Genomic DNA, 21,114 nt, shown 5'->3' on the forward strand with positions numbered 1-21,114 from the left:
TAGCAAACATTTATTCCAATCATTTAGACAATTTGCACAATTTGTCGTCTCCCCTGATCGATGTGCTCTCAGAACTGTGTGTTCGCTGGGATCAGCTGTCTTTAGTCTTATCGGTTCTTCACTATATTTAACATTACACAAAAACAGAACTTTGGAGCCTTTCCTCTGTTTGAACTCAACTGATTGACTTGATGGTAAATCCATTTCAACAGGTTTATTTATTTATTTATTTTTCTTGCTGCATAGGATTCATACAGCTGATCACAGTATCAGAAAACATGTATTATTCATCCAGGGACAAACACAGGAGGCTACACATGCAGAGAGCATCCATTCACAGTTCTACCCATTTGATCTACATTTTCTACCCAAGTGTCACATGATCACACTCTTTGATTCCACAGGCCGTTGGGACGGACGATAAATCAGACAAATCATTTTAAACAATGTCACAGAAATATTCGTGTTACAGCTTTGTTTTACTTTAGAGCCAATCTGTGTGTATGTGTGTGTGTGTGTGTGTGTGTCATCCTAAAGGGATTAGGAACAATGGTAAGGCTTTGATCTGACACTGTAACTTGACATGTTGCACTCTTATTGAGTTATAATTTGTAACCAGTCGTACAGACGTTTTTTTTTTTTTTTTACAGATAGGAACTGTGTATGTACAAACAAACAAACAAAAAAACCCCAGCATGAATGCAACATCCTTTCAGTTTGCAGCTGCACTGTGAGAAAGGCTTGAGTGCAATTTATTTAGTTTAGTGTTAAGTCTTAAATATGAGTCTGTATTCGCTTTTGTTAACGGTTCCATATGTTCTTACTAGGAGTGTAAGAAAATATCGGTTCTGCAATATATCACGATATTTCATTTCACAATACTGTATCAATATTAAAAAGTACTGTATGGATATTTTTAGGTATTTATTCAAATGCAGATATGGTGGCGGTTCATTTTTTTTTTTTTTTTTTTCTTTATTGTTTATATTTTATTTATTATTTAAGACTGTTTTATTAAATAATAGCTATTTGAAGCATCTTAAAAGCACTTTTTACTGTCTGAGAGGCAGATGGGAGTTCCTTTGTTGGGACTGAACAAAAATACTGTTCTGATCTGACTGTTAGTTGTGAACTAATAGAATCTGAACATTTGAACAGGATCTGAAACTGTAATGTCTGTAAAACAGAATTTCAGTTTGAACACAGGAACATTCTGTGATAAAACATTAGATCCTGTTGGGATCAAATAAAAATGTGTTTAGTATTTGTGCAGATTTATGGTGTAATTCAATCATTAAAAAAAAAAAAAAAAAGAAAAAGAAAAAAAATTGCTTTTTTAACAGTATCGTGATATATCGTGATATATCGTATTGGGATCCTAGTATTGTGATTTGTATCGTATCGCCAGATTCTTACCAATACACAGCCCTAGTTCTTACTAGTCACTTTTCCATTGAGCCTTGAATTGCGCGAATATAACTTACACATAAAAATGTGTCTAATGGAAAAACTACAATTTCACCAAAACTCTTGTTTTTCGATGAAAAGTTTTTGTATTTGTTCCAGGTGTTTTTTCGTAGTTAAATTGTTCTTTGACCCAAAACTGTACGGCAAAGACCTTTGAGTCCAACTAGAGTCACATGACCAAAACAAACAGATGTGGATGGATGTTAGAACAAGAGAAGAAGAGCTTTTCCCAAACATGTGTGTGTATGTGTGGACACAGCAGGAAACCACATCAGTTTAGAATTTAGGAGGAGATAGAGGAGGAACCAGCATTGTAGATTCAAACCAACACAGATTTCTGTTCCTGTTTATGGAAGGACTGACACTGACATCTACCACAAGAAAGAAACTCAGCAGCACAGCAGGGACTGAATAGACAAACCAACAGTACACACTTGTGTTTGGAACACATTTATAGAAATATGGGGACAGCTGAGCTCAGATGGACCATGGACCAAAGAGACTAGTGCCTGTGTTGTGCTGAGCGCTGCCTATTTTTTTCATGTTGCCAAACTCCATTTCTGTCGTCTCAGCCTACATCCATGACAATAACCACAAAACACTGTTTTATAAAATAAGGACTTAAGCCAGATTTTACAAAAATCCATGAAAATCCTTGTGTTTGCTACCAAATTCTTCATTTCAATTCGTTTCATTTCTTGTTTGCAGATAAATGACAGTAGTCAACACACTAGTCTCTTTTCCAGTGACCCTTAAATTATGTGAATATAACTTAAACATAAAAATCTGGCTAATGGAAAAATGACAATTTCGCCAAAACTCTTGTTTTTCGATGAAAAGTTTTTGCGCTTACAAGAGGTGGTTTTTGGGGCGTAGCGCAACTGGTATATTGCGCAAACCTGCAATGAAATGATCTTTTTGTGCAACTAGAGTCACATGAACAAAAAAAAAAAAAACAGATGATGGATGTTAATGAGGTGGGTAACGAGTATTCTAGATTCAAACCAACACAAATTTATGTTCCCGTTCATGGAAGGACTTCTACTGACATCCACCACAAGAAAGAAACTAATCAGCACATTTGGGATTGAATGTGATTTTCGACATTTAGAAAAATATTAGTAAAGTTTTTGCTCATATGTCCAATGGAAAAGCCACTAGTGTCCCCTCCAAACACAGATCTTTGTCCTTTAGATCATTACATTTCTTTCTAAAATGTTGCCACTGAAACATGTCAGCGTTGTCAAATGTTATGTGATAGCTTCACATTAAACGTTCCTTTCCATCCAACATCTAATGTTGAGAGTTTAAAGCTAAATGTACCCACTCCTGTTTAAACACTGGAACACTCAAAGACTGAACTGTGAAATTTTCCTCATGTCTGTATTTAAAATACTTTATGCACCTGGAGTCATGTAAAAATACATCTTTTTCACCACATTATTTAAGAGTTTTACTCATTTCTAATCTCAAACTTGGATATATTTACCGGTGTCTGTAAAATTATACCACACATACACACACACACACACACACACACACACACACACACACACACACACACACACACACACACACAAAAACAAAGATTTTCATTGAACTCTTATGAGACATAGAATTAGATCCTCAACCAAACACCTCAGAAAGCTCATAAATAAATTAAATGCATGATAAAAAATGCAGTGGTATGCAATATAGAAGTGGCCATGCAAATGTTACTGGGTTATAGAATAAATCATGTACAATATAATGCAGGCTTTTGCTGTACATTACTGAACATTTACGTCTGAACATTTATCATTTACCTCATAAAAATGCTTACTTTGGCAAATCTCATACTGAAAAGTCACTCTAGCAAAATACTTTGATAGACCTATGTGTGCCAGCACCAGGGCAGTAGTATCAAATTCATTTAATATCCAGTGGGTGCTTCACTAACCACTGAGATCGACACTGATATGCATTAAATTGTAAACTGCTGTACAATATTTTTGTAATTCTATGGATGACATGCTGTCGTCTGTCAGCGTTCACCATCTGTCGTGTACGTACGAAGTGTAAATCGAGACAAAAATGGTCACCGTAAAGAAAGAGGACCGAAGACAGGACTGAAAACCTCTACTGGCCTGAACAGGGTATTTGATGCACCGGGTTCGATTTGGCAAAGATATCTGCTGGTTGCTTCATGGCACAAAGGTAGATTTCACATACAGCACAGAACCGGACCAAGGTCTGGTTCTTCAACACACGACAACTGATGGAAACTCTGCACGGAAATAATGAATGACTTGTTTTCAGTGCTTAGTCTATTCAGCAATATGCAAACATGTCTTCATTCCAGAGGCGATTTCTCTCAGACTGCAGTGGAAGCTCAGCTTCCCCTAAAACTACACAAATTAAATGCTCAAATCTGTTCAGTTGTGTTGACATTTCATTGACTACAAATGTGTTAGAACATGTTCATCTCACAGACCAGTTGGTTCAGAATCAACTTTTTCCCAAATCAGTGGACTGGATGTTGTTCACTTCTCCTCCATTCCCGTGTCTGTGTTTTCTCCTCCATCTCTGCTCAGTGCATTTGTCCGTAGACGCTCAGCGTCCATGCACTTCAATGGGACTGAGTGGAACTGGTTTTTTCATTGCCTCAAAACTGGACGGTAATTGGATAAATGCCATGTTGTTGATGTTGTCCCGCCCCCGGACGCTCAGCGTCTCTGGGGGTGAATGGAGCTGTGGGCGGAGCTTGGCTGGGCTGTACGCTGAGCTTCCACGTGCTGATTGGAGGATCGGTCTAAAGGCTGAATCCCATTTGATTGACAGCTGTTCTCAGATCTGCTCCTTCACTGACACAGTTCAGTTTAATACCGTCACACATTCTGCTGTGGAATCGATAGAGAAACCACTACGAAATTATTTGTTCATTTCTTGCACTGTAAATAAAACACACTCATTGTACTTCCTTGTTTCAATTTAACATAATTGCAACATTTCCTTGTTTCAGTTACATAATGTAATCATTTTTTGTTCCAGTTTAATATCATTGCCTGTTGTCACTAGTGTCAACAGTGTCAGCTCCATGTGCAGGAGTAAAAGGAGCTTCTCTAGTTTCAAAGGCTCCAGTCCTACGCCTACTACACACTGGGCCAAGGCCGTCTAAGCAGCCGAGCTCTGCTGGACATTCAGAGGACACTGGTCCAGTCCCTGGAAAAGACGCCTACTTGGTACGATATAAGGTCACTGACCATTTTCCTATAAAGGAATGGAGAGCCGAATTTCTGTTTAAATAACTTGACAATTTTTTTGATGTAAGCCGACAATGAGCTTCCCCTGTCTGAAAGACGAGCAGCCGCCACTGCTTCATTCAAAACGATCATTACAGTGAAGTACCATTTAGTAGTAGTGCCAGGTTTTTTTTGTTAAAAACTGCTACATATAACACCTGCAAATGCAGGCTTCAACAAATCAAGTCAAATTTTTGCTTCGATGAACCATCTATTAGTGTGCTCGCTGCTTTGAAGAGCATTTTACTGTTAATAAACCGCTAACATTCAGACTGCAGACAAATGGGGCCCAAATCTGATTTTTCTGCCTATATGTGACCTGGATCTGATCTATTACAGACAGTCTGAACAGCACTAATCTGACCCAGACCACTTTCATATGTGGTCCTAAATCTGACCCGGACCACTTTCATATGTGGTCCTGAATCTGACCCGGACCACTTTCATATGTGGTCCTAAATCTGACCCGGACCACTTTCATATGTGGTCCTAAATCTGACCCAGACCACTTTCATATGTGGTCCTGAATCTGATTCGGACCATTTTCATATGCGGTCCTAAATCTGATCCAGACCTCATATTTTCTGATATGACTTCAGTCTGAACAAAGCCTTGGATGTTTGGCGAGTACAGCGCTATAATAACCATTACTGTTCACTGTCACTGATTTAGAGACGACTGACAAGAACTTGAACATACTAATAATGGTCTGCAGCTGTAATTAAAATGTTGGAACAAATGCTACATTTACCCAGAATGGATCTAAGTTTCTAATCTTGTCAGAGTAGATTTTAACTTCTGCATGTTTGAGGTGGACAGAACATCCTTTTTATATAAATGACTGGATGATTCTTTTTGGAAATACACCTTTGGAATAACTGAAGAAAAAGAAGTGACATCTACAGTCACAGGATATTGTCTATGCAAAACATAAAGGACCCTTGAATGGCTTTTGGTCTGGACACCTTTTATTCTACACTACCGGTCAAAAGTTTTAGAACACCCCAATTTTTCCAGTTTCGTATTGAAATTCAAGCCGTTCTAGTCCAATGAACAGCTTGAAATGGTACAAAGGTAAGCGGTGAACTGCCAGAGGTAAAAAAAACAAAACAAAGGTAAGGTTAAACAAAACTGAAAAATAATGTATATTTCAGAATTCTACAAAAAGGCGAACAAGAAATGGGTTAACAACTTAAAGCAGTTCTGCAGCAATGGAGGCTGATGAAGCCTGGAAAGTTGGTGCTACCAATTCCTTTCAGTTTCTCCTCAACTGCGAAGAGAAGACTTCCAGTTGCAGGTTTGATCAGTCTAGAACACCTTCTTCCAGTCTTCAGTAGTCCACTGGCGCTGTTTCATGGTCCAGCCAAGCCTCTTTTTCTTATTCTGAAGTCTCAGCAATGGCTTTAGCTGCAACTGGACCCATCAGACCTGCAACTGGAAGTCTTGTGTTCACAGTTGAAACTGAGACTGTGCTTTCAGCTGTTGTCCTGTCAGTCTCCTCTCCTCCTCCTCTATGACCTCCTCTCTTCCTCCTCCTCTCTCTTCTCTCTTCTTTCAGCTGTTGTCCTGTCAGTCTCCTCTCACTCCAGCTGTTTTCTGTCAGAAACTCTTCTTCTGCTTCTGTTGTGTCTTTGCTTCTTCCAGACCTCTTCTGTCTGCATTTCCAGTCCAGTTTCAGTGCCTTTGGATGCTGAAGGAAAGTGGACTTCCTGACACCTGGACTTTCTTGGACATTTCTCTGGAGGACACACCTCCATTTTTCACTCTTCTGATGCTCTGTCTCTCTTCTATGGTTAATTGCCCTTTCCTCTTTTCCATTTTTATAGTAACACACTCCTTTCTTCAGTCCAATCGTGTTCCAATAATGCTCCATGGGTCTGGTTCCAAAGTGTGTTCAACACTCCTTTTCTGCAGACACAGGGGGTTGAAGGAATTCACCAACATTGGGACACCTGCAGGAATTGAACCACCAACTTTCCAGACTTGATCAACCTCCGTTGCTGCAGAACTGCTTTAAGTTGTTAACCCATTTCTTGTTCGCCTTTTTGTAGAATTCTGAAATGTACATTATTTTTTAGTTTTGTTTAACCTAACCTTTTTTTTTTTTTTACCTCTGGCAGTTCACCGCTTACCTTTGTACCATTTCAAGCTGTTCATTGGACTGGAACTGCTTCAATTTCAATACAAAACTGGAAAAACTGGGGTGTTCTAAAACTTTTGACCGGTAGTGTATGTCCCTGATACTTACTCTGTGATTCTCCTCACATTTGGCAGTGTCTTTGAGAGCAACAAACCTACTTTAAGTATTCCTTTAAAAAATGAGACTAACTTAAACCAGCTAATTTTAGTAGGAACGCTCAAATTCCCGTATTGAATTTTGGCAGTATGTCGGATGTAATACCTTATGGTATGAAAAGCAAAACCTATGAAACCAGATCTCTACTTCTTGTGCTGTAGATATAGGACTGACATAAACATCCAAATGTAAGTACATGATACGATTAAAGATAAGGTCAAGGTTTACAGTATACAAGGTACAGTAAACGCATGTTTCAGTGCAAGTCACAGCATATTTGACTTTGTAGCTACAGAAGGAATGCTAAGCACACTTATGGTTCAAAACAGTATTCTGTTGAGTATGTGGTATCTGTACAGAAAAAGAGACAAAATACAAAACATATCTCTGCCACATATTAATGTCATAGTTGTTCACTCTTGGTAAAATAATTTATCCTTTATCTCTATAGTAAATAGTATTTTTCTGGTGTTAGCACCTTTTCAAACATACACAGTATTTACAGTTTCGGGAAGTAAACATTGGTTTCACAGCTATGATACAGTTATTTTGCAGTAATTTGCTACAGTTTGAATGTTTCTGTGCTACTTGTTTTTTTCTTTTCTTCATATATGCTGCATTTCCACTACGTGGTACCGGCACCGGTACCGGTACTCGACTCGACTCGACTCGACTCGGCCTTTTTGTGTTTCCATTACGAAAAAGGGCCTGGAATCTGGTACCCGGTACTAGTTTTTTGGTATCACCTCTGTTGAGGTTCCAGGACTGGGGATCTAGAGCCCGACCTATTAATTGGCTGGCAGATTAATCGGTCTGATTATAGCTCATCACCGATTAATCAACATCGGCCAATATGTAGCTGATGTATTAACTTTTTTGCTGCGGACATTCTGTCGTTCACTGCTCCTGTGTGTGTGTGTGTGTGTGTGTGTGTGTGTGTGCTGCCCGGAGAGTTAGAGGAACAGTAAAGCTTGTCAGTTTCACTTTCACTTCTGCTCGGACAATCACGCTATCACCCCCCCACACAAGCACACACACAATCATGGAATTACAGACCGATACCCCCCGGTTCCGACAAGAATGGACCACTAATCTCTCTCCCCCTACCCCCACCCGCTTCGACCCCCCCCGTCCGAAAATCACGGACCCCCCCCCCCCCCCCCCCCCCGAGTCTTATGAACTATTCATCCTGTTAATTTTTTATTCACCCTGCAACTGTTAATCCACCTGTCCACAATTATCTAAGATAAGATTATTAAATCCTGTGTAGATCAATGTTCTTATTTCATATATCGGCCAATTTATCGGTTATCGGCCAATATCGGATATCGGCCATTATAATGGACATCGGCTTTTTTTAGCCCCAATATCGGTATTGGCATTGGCCCCAAAAATCCCATATCAGTCGGCTCTATGGGGACCAGATACTAAAAGGTGACATGTAAACACTGCAGACCACTGATTGGTCAGAGTTGTGTCTGTGACCTGCCCTTTTACAAAAAAACAGATGCAGAGGTTTACAGTAAATATGTCGGTAGGTTAATCCACATGATGACAGCCCAGAAAACTACACTATGGTTTGTTGAGGAGGTTCAGACGTAAAAATTCATCATGAGCTTGATGAGACAACTCGCAACGAGCAAGTTTATCTGCAACTCTGAGCAGATGACACAGAAGTAACGCGCCGCATCGCTACGATGACCAGGTACTGTAAAGTTGGTAGTATCCTGTGATGGAAATGGTCTGGAGTAGGACCTGGTACCAGAGTCGAGTCGAGCCGAGTCAAGCCGGTACCACGAAGTGGAAACGCAGCAATAGATAACCAAACAAACAGAACTGTTTTAAAAAAGGTTCCCCTGTTCCAAAAACCACCGGCAGAGCATCGACATTACAACAGGTATCCTTCGGAGTGACCACAAAAGAACACAGTGATTCCTACAACACGTCAAAGGTTGTGCTTTAGTGTAAACACGTACAAAAATGTCATGCTGAATAAAACCTTTTTCTTTTAAAGTTAGAATGATATATATATATATACAACGAATGATAATACTGACTTTTGTTAGAGATATGGAAAATCTGCTTAAGATACATTTTTTTTTGTGTGTAATTGTCTGTTACTCCTTGAAAGTCGGTGTTATCGACGTCCCCTTGTAGAAAATATTCCGTGTGTTATCTGGACTGTTGGCTCTCTCTGGAATCAGGATGACATTATTGCCCTTCCGCCGTAGTGTCGACTCGCGGCTGGAGGCGACCGACGGGGTGTCCGACGTGGTCTCTCCGCCCGCACCTCCTGCTACTCCGCCCCCCCCAGACCCAGAAGTGCAGCTGTCTCCTGGAGTGACCCGGATGGTGGACAGGCCCTGTGGGTGGAGCCTCTGCTCGTACTGGCCGGTGTTCTGCGTGTGGACGGTAACTATGGGCGGGGTGCTGACGGTGGCGGTGGTGGTAACAATGTGATTGGCACGTTTTCGATCGATGGACCCTTCACGTACTGAGTCTGAGCTTTCGGAGTCTCTGTTGAGATCATTGAGCTCAAACGACTGCCTCAAGTTTCCGCCTCCTGCACTCCCTGTACCCCCACTACCACCACCACCAGCTCCAGTGCCGTGATCCAGAGACCGCCACCTCCACGACCCGCTTCCGTCTGTGGATGGAGGTTGGATCACTGGCTTGTTGTTCTCAGGGTGGGCTTCGACTCTGACGATGGCTCCAGTACTCCCGCAGATACTGCCCACAGAGCTGGCTCCTGTGGTGCTGGCGCCATCTTGATCGGTCAGAGCTTTGAAGCGAGCGGAAGTCTGACAGCTGGCGGTTGTACCGCAGCCGATGCTGCTCTCATCTAAGCTCTTGGAGTGGGTTTGGAGTAGGCCCTGCTGCTTGGACATTGCGATCACCTGCATGATGCGTGGCTGTGGGACTGGAATGCCGTCATTAGTCCTGCAGGCGGCGCTCTTCTCTGCCGCCCTTTGCCAGTTCGCCTGGACTGTGCTGTTTACTGTGGATATGGTGTCGCCTCCCATTGTCCTCGGTGATGCGGCGTTGTAATTCTCATGAGCTTCTTCTGGTATGTGAACTAACTGTGAGGACCCAGGTCTGGACTGCATGGCTATCCGGGCCCCTCCTGTGATGCCGCTACAGTTACTGGGTAAGGTGGTGCTGGCACCTGTCGGCAGCTTGGACATGTATGCATGACCGTCGAAGCCTCCGTTCAGACCCATCGCTGACGGCTCAGAGCTGGACCGGAGTTCCATGCTCCCGTGGTGGTGCGGGTGCTGCGAGGACTGGCCCGAGGACGAATCTACAGAGGAGGAAAAGGAGTCGGGCACCTGGAGGGAACATTTATGGTTATTATTTTTGCTTTTCCACTGAGAAAGAAGCTGCTTGGAGCGGCTGGAGTCCATGGAGGCGTGGTGGAGGGTGGCGGCGTGGCGTCTGGCCGCTTCCTCGTATGCCGCCATGGCCTGGGGGGTGTGGACTCGTGGAAGAGTGTGACTGAAGGTGGCGAAGGCGTCTTTGTTCTGCGGGCTACGGGGGGAGATGGCGTCGGCGTCAGCGCCGGGGCGTTTCAAAGTGTCCTCGGGTCTCTGCTGCTGCAGGCCGCGGTGGAGGAGGCCTTCGGAGTGGGAGGTGGGAAGGCCCGGCTCTGCGGCCATGCTGGCTTTCATCTGCAGGTGGTGGAGGACGGCCTCCTGGCTGATGTGAGGCAAAGAGCAGGGGGGTCGGTGGAGCTGTGGGGGGGGGCTGGTGCTGGCGTCCTCACTAGGCTGAAAGTTTCCGAACTGCGTACAGACCCTGGCAACACAGATCAGACAAGATTCAGACCAAGGTTATTATTGTTAATGAAAACTAAAGAAATGACCAAAACTAGAACTGTAAAAACATTTTTGTTAACTGAAATAAATAAAAACTATAATTAAAAGAAAAAATGATAACTTCACTGTAAAAAAAAACAAAACAAAACATAAAAAAACCATAATATTCCAGCAGCAGGGGTGCCGAAAAAATACTGTTAAATAACGGAAAATAACCATCTCATAAAAATACGGTAATTTTCCATAATTAAAATACAGTTTTTTGCCCTAACTTTACATGAGATTTAACAAATTCTTTCGACTTTTTAATGTTTAATAAAGAATATTTACATGCATTAAAACTATCAAATTACCGATAAATATATATATATAAATAATTTTCAATGAGACTCCGTTGTCCAATCCACTGATAAAAACTGTATTTGGACAGTTTATCAGTGCTTATACATGTTATACATTCACAAAAATACATTTATTCAACATTTTTGTTGTGAAACCTCCTGTAATTACACAAGATATTTGTCAATTAACAAACAAGTCTGGTTCAACTGACAGAACAAATGCTTCTTTTACAGTTAATTGTCAGTAATTTTATCTGGTTACTGGTACAGTATTAAACTTTAAATTAACAGTTTAATCTCATAAATAGAAAAGAAATATTTGCGAAAAATCGATAAATTTGCAAATGTATTTTAACTATTTTTCTGTGAAGAAAGAAAAAAGTCTCTTACAAAATGGAAATTTTTTGGTTATTCAGTTACAGTTTTTTCATGTTATTTTACATTTAGCATGTAAAATCACAGTCTATTTGTGGAATTTCATTGACATTTTCCTGTGTCTTAAAAATAAAGGAACAATCTGTAAAATAAACAGTGAAAATTCTGTTAAATTACAGATTTTTTTTTTAAAGTGTACTATATAAACAAATGTTCACTATACCCATGTTTGGGATCTTTTTTTTTCAGCAAAACTTCATCTAGCTCATCTGTCTATTATTTTTTCACTTTAACCTACTATAAAAACATAAAAGGACAAAAAACACAAAAAATATATAAAATCCAATTTGAAAAATGTATATACTTTATTGCATAAATAACACACAGATGCTTAACGAAACCTTTTCAAAGACTTTAAAAGTGAATATTGCTTCCAAATATTAGGTATAGAAAATAAAAATTGTAATAAATTAAAACTATACTCAAATATTTGACATAAAAGCAGATCTTTCCATAGGGTTTTTTCCCCTAAAAGTGCGGTAATCAAACACGGTTATCATGAGAATTAGAATTTAAACGATAATACCGTCTGCAATTTTACCGCAGTTTATCGTTATACCAGTAATCATTACATCCCTAGTTGTGATGTGCATTTACTCTGAGAAGTAGATACTGTACCAGATAAACAGCGATGGCGCCTCCAAGCAGAAAGCCCAGGTAGACGTCAATGGCGTGGTTCTTATACTGAATGATCCTGGTCAAACCACAAATGATGGCACAGATGATGAACGAGAAGACCAGCAGGGGTTTGAGCAGTTTGGACGAGTCTGTCAGCGTGCTGTTGAAATACATCTGTGGACACACGGGACATTCACACAGTTATTCTGCTGCAGATACTAGGGCTGTGTATCAGCAAGAACCTGGCCATACGATTCAAATCAGAACATTAGGATCATGATGCGATATATCACGATACACTATAAAAAAAAAACCATAAAAAAACCTGTATTATTCCGGCAGCAAGGGTGCCGAAAAATACTGTAAAATAACGGAAAATGTAGAAATGATAAGTTACTACTCAAAATCACCTAAATTCACAAAAAAAGTACCTGAAAAACCACCTAAAAATTACTCAAAAAACACCTACAAATCACCCAAAAATCCCCCAAAAAACACCTAACATGATGCCTGTAAATAATGACAACTTCAAATTTTAGTGCAAAAAATAACATTAAATTACGAAAATATTGACATTTACAACTCTCCTGTAACAATAAAATGTGAATAACCTGAACAAATATGAACAACCTGAAATGTCTAAAGAAAATTCAGCCCAGTTTGAACTCTTTTCTTCCTGTTCCTCAGTGTTTAGTGTCTTTGTAGATCTGATCCAGAATGCACATGGACTAATGAGAAGTTGACTCAGAATATTGTTAAAATTGCACTTATTTTTCTAAAGAAATTTCATTTTTTTCAGGTTATTCACATCTTTTTTGTTTGGATAGTTTGTAAAAGTAAGTATTTTCATAATTTAATGGGTTTTTTTTGCACTAAAACAAAGACAAAATTTGTAGTTGTCATTATTTATCGGTTATTGTGTTCTTATTTGACTGGTTCGGTCCACTGCAGATCAAATCAGGCTGAATGTGGAACCTGAAAGAACATGAGTTTGAGAGCCCTGCTTTAAGCAATTTCAGCATTTGATTGAATGTAACTACTACTATAAAAGAATTCAAAGTTCTTACACTAATACCGAGTGTAGGTCATTATTTTTTTACAGAGTTTCTTTATGTGATGTCAAGCTTCTGCCAAACTACAAATCTCTACTTGCAATGGAATAAATACCGGTCCTTGTGTGCGGAGATTATGCATAATTTATTAAAAAAAAAAAAAAAAAAAGATCAAAAAGATGAACAAAAGAAGAACAAAACCTTTAAATATTCATCATGATCCATGTTAAGGTTAGGGTTACGTTTGAGCTCCATTTAAACGGATGCAGTTAGGTTGTGTTTCAGCCAACTGTTAAGACACTACATGATTTTCCTTGTCAAACAAAGTGTAATAACGTTTAAAAAACCTAAAGTAAGAACAACAATGCAAAGTATGTGCATATAACAAGCTGTGGAGTGACTTTGTGGAAGAATCTAGAACAGGAGATAAAGGAAAGTACAAACATAAATATATTTAAAAAGAGGTATAAAGAATTGTTTCTAAATAGGTATATGGAGCATGAGGGATAAAAATAGTATTGTCTCAAATACCAGTCGTGGTTCTTGGAATTAAGACGAATACGAATATAATAATAGTAATACGAATTTCAGAGATTTTTAAATGTGTGAGTGGATTAAAGTGAGGACAAATGTGAAGTCTAGATGAACTGGGAGTGTGGGTGTGAAATTATGGGATGGACCTTATGATGCATTTAAGTTATTCACTCCTTTGGCAAAGTTTAAAAAAAATAAAAAATTAAATTAAATAATCGGTACAATGTCCCTTCTGTTGCAGAAACATTCAAATATTAACCCTTAGTGGTCTGAGCCTATTTTGTCTGTTTTTCAGTCCTTTTGATTTTGCCTTTATATACTATATAAACAAATGTTTACTATACCCATGTTTGGGATCTGTTTTTTCAGCACAACTTCATCTATATCATCTGTCTATTAATTTTTTCACTTTAACCTACTATAAAAACACAAAAGGACAAAAAACACACAAAAAATATAAAATCTGATTTGAAAAATGTATATAATTTATTGCATAAATAACACACAGATGTTTAACGAACCTTTTCAAAGACTTTAAAAGTGAATATTGGTTCCAAATATTAGGTATAGAAAATTAAAATTGTAATAAATTAAAACTATACTCAAATATTTGACATAAAAGCAGATCTTTACATAGAGTTTTCTCCCCTAAAAGTGCGGTAATCAAATACGGTTATCATGATAATTAGAATTTAAATGGTAATACTAACCGTCTGCAATTTTACCGCAGTTTATCGTTATATTGGTAATCATTATATCCCTAGTTGTGATGTGCAAAAAAAAAAAAAGTACCTTGAGTTTAAAATTATTCAGAAATATTGAACTGAGATGGTAGATATGTTTTTGTTATTATTATTATTATTATTATTATTATGGTATGAATGATCGATGCTGTACACATTTAAGTTGATGTATGCAGTGTATTAGTTGAAAAGGATAGGCAAAAAATAAGCTTTTGCTTCTAGCCTGTTTGTTTTTTGTTTTTTATGTTTATTACGATTAATGTACTGAGTACAATGATTGATGTAAAACCAAAAATGAATTCATTCATTTATGATATCTACATTTTGTCTATACAGTTGTTGTGATAAAAGCCTTTTCCAAACCCTATATTAGAGTTAGGAAAAAGAGTGGACGTTAAAAGATGGAACACTCCTTTAGCTTTGAGGCTTCTGAGTGTACAGACTGGTGTTGAAGCAAACGGAGCAGCTGTAAACAGATGTTAGCAGGACTGTTGTTCCGGCAGATGGTTCTGTTCATCGAGTTAAAAACAGGAGACGTGCCCATGGGTGAGACCATCAGACCACGGACGAAGTGTGTCAGAAAAGTTCCAGGACTGGAGTCACGAAAGATAGACTTCAAATCCAAACTACCAACCAAGGTTATTATCGTTAACGAAAACTAATGAAATGACCAAAATTAGAACTGTAAAAACATTTTCGTTAACTGAAATACATAAAAACTATAATTAAAAGAAAAAACAACAGCTAACTGAAACTGTGTTGTGTGCTTACAAAACTAGAACGGATAAAAATTATGGATAAAATTCTCTTCGTTTTCATCTTTGTTAATGTTGGATTGGATACGAAAGTGATTTATTTTGCTCTAGTAATTTTATCTGCTGTCACCATATGATATTTAAGGGTCCGTCAGTTGTGTTCACTTGTGGTTTCCAGTCGTCTTCTGGTCCCCACTCTACCTGGAAACATGGAGACTAAAGCAGCAGAGTCCTGTCTGGGATTGATTTGAATACGACGACAGAGAAGAAGAGAAAAGAGACGATTAAACTACAACTAAACTACAACTAAACTACAACTAATACTAAAACTATGAAATGAAATGGTTGTTTAGTTCAAATGTATTTAAATTAGCATTACTAGCGGCATTGTACCCGTGGTGCCATTGTATGACAGCATGAGAGGCTAAAATCACCCAGCATACCTCACAACATTTGAATATGGACATAAAATTGTGTCTAGTAGATCGTCAGGTAATGTTTGTATTCATTTGGTGAGTGTGGCGGTGATCGGGCCTGTGAAGGCTGAGGAAAACCTGGACAAACGCCCTCCTGTGCTGCAACATCGATCACACAACGATCCCACATTGATGGGACACGGGGCAGGGCCAGAACATGCATATATAGTAGGATTTGTTTGTAAAGCCTGGAAAAAGCATCAGAAATGTTTGTTTCAACAGGTCAGTGCTTTGTTACCTCCTCCAGGAGGTAGTGGGATCACTGTGCTTTGTGCGTGTGCATGTGTGTTTGGGTTTTTGTTTGTCTGTTAGCAAGATAACTCCAAAAGTTATGGACGGATTTTCATGAAATTTTCAGGAAATGTTGATACTGGCACAAGGAAGAAATGATTAAATTTTGGTGGTGATTGGGGGGGGGGGGGGCACAGATCTGTCTTGGCGTAGGTCTGCGCTTTCCGAGTGCTTTTCTTGTTCTGTTCATGTCTATGGTGTCTGTTGTCTGGCATTTGATTTCTGCTTTGTGTTTTTGGTGTCTTATAAGCCCATGTAAGGACTGGGCATGTTTTTTTTAATGAAAGACACTAATAAAACATATTCATTCATTCATTCATTCATTCAACTAAACTAAAACTAAGCATTTAGAAAAAAAATGAAAACTAATAAAAACTATCAAACCTGCTCTAAAAACGAATTAAAACGAACTGAATTAGAGAAAAAAAAAAAAAGTCAAAACTAAATAAAACTAAACTATAATGAAAAATCCAAAACTATTAGAACCTTGGCTTGTAGTTTGGATTTGAAGTCTATTTTTTGTGAGACCAGTCCTGGAACATTTGTGACACACCTCGTATGTCAAAGAACAAGCCAAGACTGAGCGTATTTCTGTTTAAAACAGGAATATATGCTGATTAAGTCTGTTTTTCATATTAGTTTGGACAGAAAAACCTTTTTAAATCCTTCAGAAGTGCTTTAGAATTTCACTTTGATAAGAACTCTCCTAAAACGCTGACAGTTTGGACAAGACCAGCTCTTACAGTGTAAAGCAAAAATAAGCTAATATTAAAAAAAGAGCATGCGAACGGTTAATCTGGACTAATTCCACCATCAAACACCCACTACTTTGCTGTGTTCACTTCCTACTGTATCATCGAGTGCTTGATGGGCAGGGGGGGGTTAAGTGTTAGCTCGAACTGTTACTTACCGAAACATAGACAGCGGCGAAAGATGCTAGCGTGGCGTGCTGCGATGGGAAGGATTTTCTGCAAGAAATGAAGGAACAGAAATAGACTGCACTGTAAAAAAAAATCTGTAATTGAACAGAATTTTCACTGTTTATTTTACAGATTTTTCCTGTATTTTAAGATACAGGAAAATATCAATGAAATGACAAAAACAGACTGTGATTTTATACGTCAAATGTAAAATAACACGAAAAAACTGTAACTGTGAAAAACCATAAAATTTCTGTTTTTTTAAAAGAATTTTTTCTTTTTTCACAGAAAAATACAGCGGCGAAAGATCCTAGCATAATTTCACAAATATTTTTCGTAATTTCACAAACATTTCTTTTCTATTTATGAGCTTTAACTGTTTATTTAAAATTTAATCCTGTAAAAAAAAAATAAAACGAGATAAAATTACTGACAATTAACCGTAACAGAAGTATTAGTTCTGTCAGTTGAACCAGACTTGTTTGTTAATTGACAAATATCTTGTGTAATTACAGGAGGTTTCACAACAAAAATGTTGAATAAATGTATTTTTGTGAATGTATAACATGTATAAGCACTGATAAACTGTCCAAATACAGTTTTTATCAGTGGATTGGACAACTGAGTCTCATTGAAAATTATTTATATATATATTTATAGGTAATTTGATTGTTTTAATGCATGTAAATATTTTTTATTAAACAATAAAAAGTAAAAAAAATATGCAAAATCTCATGCAAAGTTAGGGCAAAAAACTGTATTTTAATTATGGAAAATTACTGTATTTTTATGAGACGGTTATTTTCCGTTATTTAACAGTATTTTTTTGGCACCCCTGCTGCTGGAATATTACTGGTTTTTTACAGGTGTTTTTTTTTTTTTTTTTTTTTTTTTTTTACAGTGTGAGTGAATACATGTTTAGAAATACATGTTTCTTTACTTCAAAAATAAAAAAACGCATGGTGTAGCTGAGTGGACATTTTTGTAACTACATGAAAAAAAAACTCGATCACATTGTTTTTTCATGCCTAAGGGGAATAAAAACACTCAAGAAAAAAAATCTTCATGAATGTTCTCATAATTCATGCATGAAAGGGTTAATATAACAACATGAACAGAACAGTATCGGTTATGAGAAGCAGGAAGTTATCGGTATCGGTTATAAAAACTGCTATCGTCCATCCCAACATAAAACCATAAATGACGATGCTGTAAAGGCTGTTTGGTTTGTGGAGGTGTGAACATTTCCTGTCTGGGTTAGACTTAGCCCTAACCCCAGCCTAAACAGTGGTAGAACACCCTCCCCCCCCAGTGTGTTAGATATCTGTGCTACAGGCTGATCTCCAGTGTTTGTGCAGCTGCAGCAGAGGTGAACCCCCCCCCCCCCCGTTTGTGCAGCAGCAGCTTCTTCCCTCTGTGCTCCAGAATGAAAGTGAACCTGTGGCCCAGTTTCTCACTCAGCTCCATCCCAATGACCTATTTCTGACGACTGATACTTCAGCCCTGAGCCTTCCTCCTGACTCTGCATATGTGTGTGTGTGTGTGTGTGTGTGCGCGCTCTTTGTAAGTAACATATACAACATCTGTGAAATCAGAAACATTTTAGATGCAACTGAATTCTGGAAACGTGTGAATGAACTGACCCACTTCAGCACTGAAACTGCCAAACACAAACACACATGCAAACATTATTACATTATTAGTAGTGCTGGGCAGCGACTATAGTTTTTAATCGTAATTAATCGCGTGAATTTCTGCGATTAATCACGATTTATTGCATAGTTCTGTGGGGGGGGGGGGGGGGGGGGGGATCAACAGTGTGTATTTCCTTTCAGTGATATTTCAGACTGAAGTACTCCAGTGATTAAAACAATTGCACATGTCAGTGCTTCCAAACACCTGTGTCCTTCTCCCCCCCACCATCTGAAGACATTTAAAATGAAAATGTCGATGGAAAAGACCGGTACTTTTCTCCGTGTTTATGTCCACACCAGTTTATTTCCGGTTGTGAGTGACTGACAGGAGTCTTAGTCCCACTAATCAGTACTAATACTAATAAGCCCAATAATATGTGATGTTCAGTTGGTCAAAGTAAACAAAGGGGGCCCTCTAGTGGTGGGAGTAAGTTGCACTAACGTATGTTTTGTTCTTGCGGTGTTCCCGTAGTCAGTTCAGACATAAGAAGGAACTAACAGACACGTTTCTTTCACTCTGTTTGTATGGCCCCAAAAACGTTTGCCTGTGAGTATTTTCTGTTCAGTTGTCGTCAGAATGAATAGTATCAAATATCTCTGATGTGAACCTTTGTTGCTGGATAAAAAGACGTAAATCTTAAATTAATGTATAAATGCTAATCGTTAGCGTGTCTATGGATTTTCCCATTCAAGTTAGCATCGAGCTAGTGATCTTTTTCCCATTCATTTAAATGTATAATGCCATGTAAATGTACTAAGGCAGTGAACAGAACTCAGACATATTTTGTTTGTATGTTGCAGTTTTACAGTGAGTCTACAGGAACAGATTTGGCCACAAGTTTTGGGCGTCCGACTTTTCTTGGTAAACCTGTTGTCTATCTGCCGAGCTAATGCTACATGCACACAAGCAGAAGAATAGGAGTTAGAATAAAACGGCATTAACGTGAGATTAAAAAAATTGTCTGCATTATTTAATGAATGTGTTAACGCGGTAATAACGTGTTAATTTGCCCAGCCCTAACTAAAACAAATTCAAACAAACTGAATTAGAGAGAAAAAAAAAAGTCAAAACTAAATAAAACTAAACTAGAATGAAAAATCCAAAACTATTAGAACCTTGGTCCAGACTCATTGCTGGAGCTTCAAATAAAAGAACACGTTAGCAGTTCCATCTTTCCATCCACATGTTTTCATGTGTGTGGCAGGCTGAACTACAAAAAGGCTTAACGTGTCAAAAGATCGAAACAAAAGAATACATTCATTTAACCCATAAAAACCCAGCACTAGGTGTGATATACCAATTTAACTATGAAAAAACACCTCTAACAACAACAACTATTCAGAGAAAAACTAGAGTTCGGGTGAAACGGTCATTTTTCCACTGGACAAATTTTTATGGACAAGTTCTACTCACACAGTTTGAGGGTCACTGGAAAAGGGACTAGTGTAATTTAATGTGCAGTCACAGGTTTGAGGTCCATCTCACAGAGCTTATGTTATGGATACAATTAATTTCCCAGAGGATTAGTTTTCTACATCAGTTTAGTGAAAAGTCTGAAGCAAAACTGAAACTATTTTAACCCATAAAGACCCAAACATCCACCAAAATCATCTACTGATCTAAAGTGTTTAAGAACTTTACAACCACTAATCCTATCGATACGTTAAAATAATTGGTCTAAAATACAGTGCTTCATCTTTTCATGGTCATCAGATATGACCATATTTGGACGTTCAGAGGCCCCGTAGTTACTGTGGAAACACTGTCATCTTCTACAACATTAATTCCCCAGTAAAACCCATGTGTTTTCAGTAACGGTAGTGATTGGAGATGCTTGTTTTTACGTTCAGTCATTGATATCTTTGCTGAAAAAGTCCGTTTTTCTTCAGTTTTCTCTGTTTCTGATACAATAAACCTCAACTTTAATCTAAGCAATAATAATAATAATACTAATAATAGTAATAATAGATTAGATTTCTATAGCGCTTTACAAGGCACCCAAAGCTCTTTTACATTATTTATTTATCTTTAATAAACATCTACATGATCAGTGAATTAAATACAGGAAAATACCTGATTTATACTGAAAACATGCAAAATACAGAGGATAATATTAAAATAAATGATGATAAATCATTTAAGAAAGGTGAAATAGACCGAAATATTCATTTTGGAACTGCTCCAAAAATAGTGCTGGGTCTGTATGGGTTAAATGAATGTATTCTTTTGTTTTGATATTTTATTTCATATTTTCATAATTTAATGGGGTTTTTTGCACTAAAACGAAGACATAAATTTGTACTTGTCATTATTTCTAGGTTATTCTGTTATTATTTTACTGGTCCAGCCCACTGCAGATCAAATCAGGCTGAAAGAACATGAGTTTGAGAGCCCT

The 21,114-nt window shown here is 38.2% G+C and overlaps 1 protein-coding gene and 1 long non-coding RNA gene across 2 annotated transcripts in view; one reads left to right on the plus strand and one right to left on the minus strand.

Moving 5' to 3' along the window:
- On the plus strand, positions 1-20,552 carry LOC115411558 (uncharacterized). Its single transcript, XR_003934234.1, has 3 exons — positions 1-499; positions 5,088-5,090; positions 20,541-20,552. It is a non-coding gene; the product is annotated as an uncharacterized LOC115411558 (long non-coding RNA).
- Positions 8,859-21,114, minus strand: part of LOC115411557 (phospholipid phosphatase-related protein type 4-like) — a 53,481-nt gene continuing 41,225 nt past the window's right edge. The window contains 4 exon segments of the mRNA XM_030123745.1: positions 8,859-10,823; positions 10,825-10,839; positions 12,254-12,427; positions 17,015-17,072. Of these exon segments, the coding sequence (XP_029979605.1) occupies positions 9,162-10,823; positions 10,825-10,839; positions 12,254-12,427; positions 17,015-17,072 (1,909 nt within the window). The 3' untranslated portion in view covers positions 8,859-9,161.

Source organism: Sphaeramia orbicularis, chromosome 20 (genome assembly GCF_902148855.1).
Source record: "Sphaeramia orbicularis chromosome 20, fSphaOr1.1, whole genome shotgun sequence".
NCBI lineage: Eukaryota > Metazoa > Chordata > Actinopteri > Kurtiformes > Apogonidae > Sphaeramia > Sphaeramia orbicularis.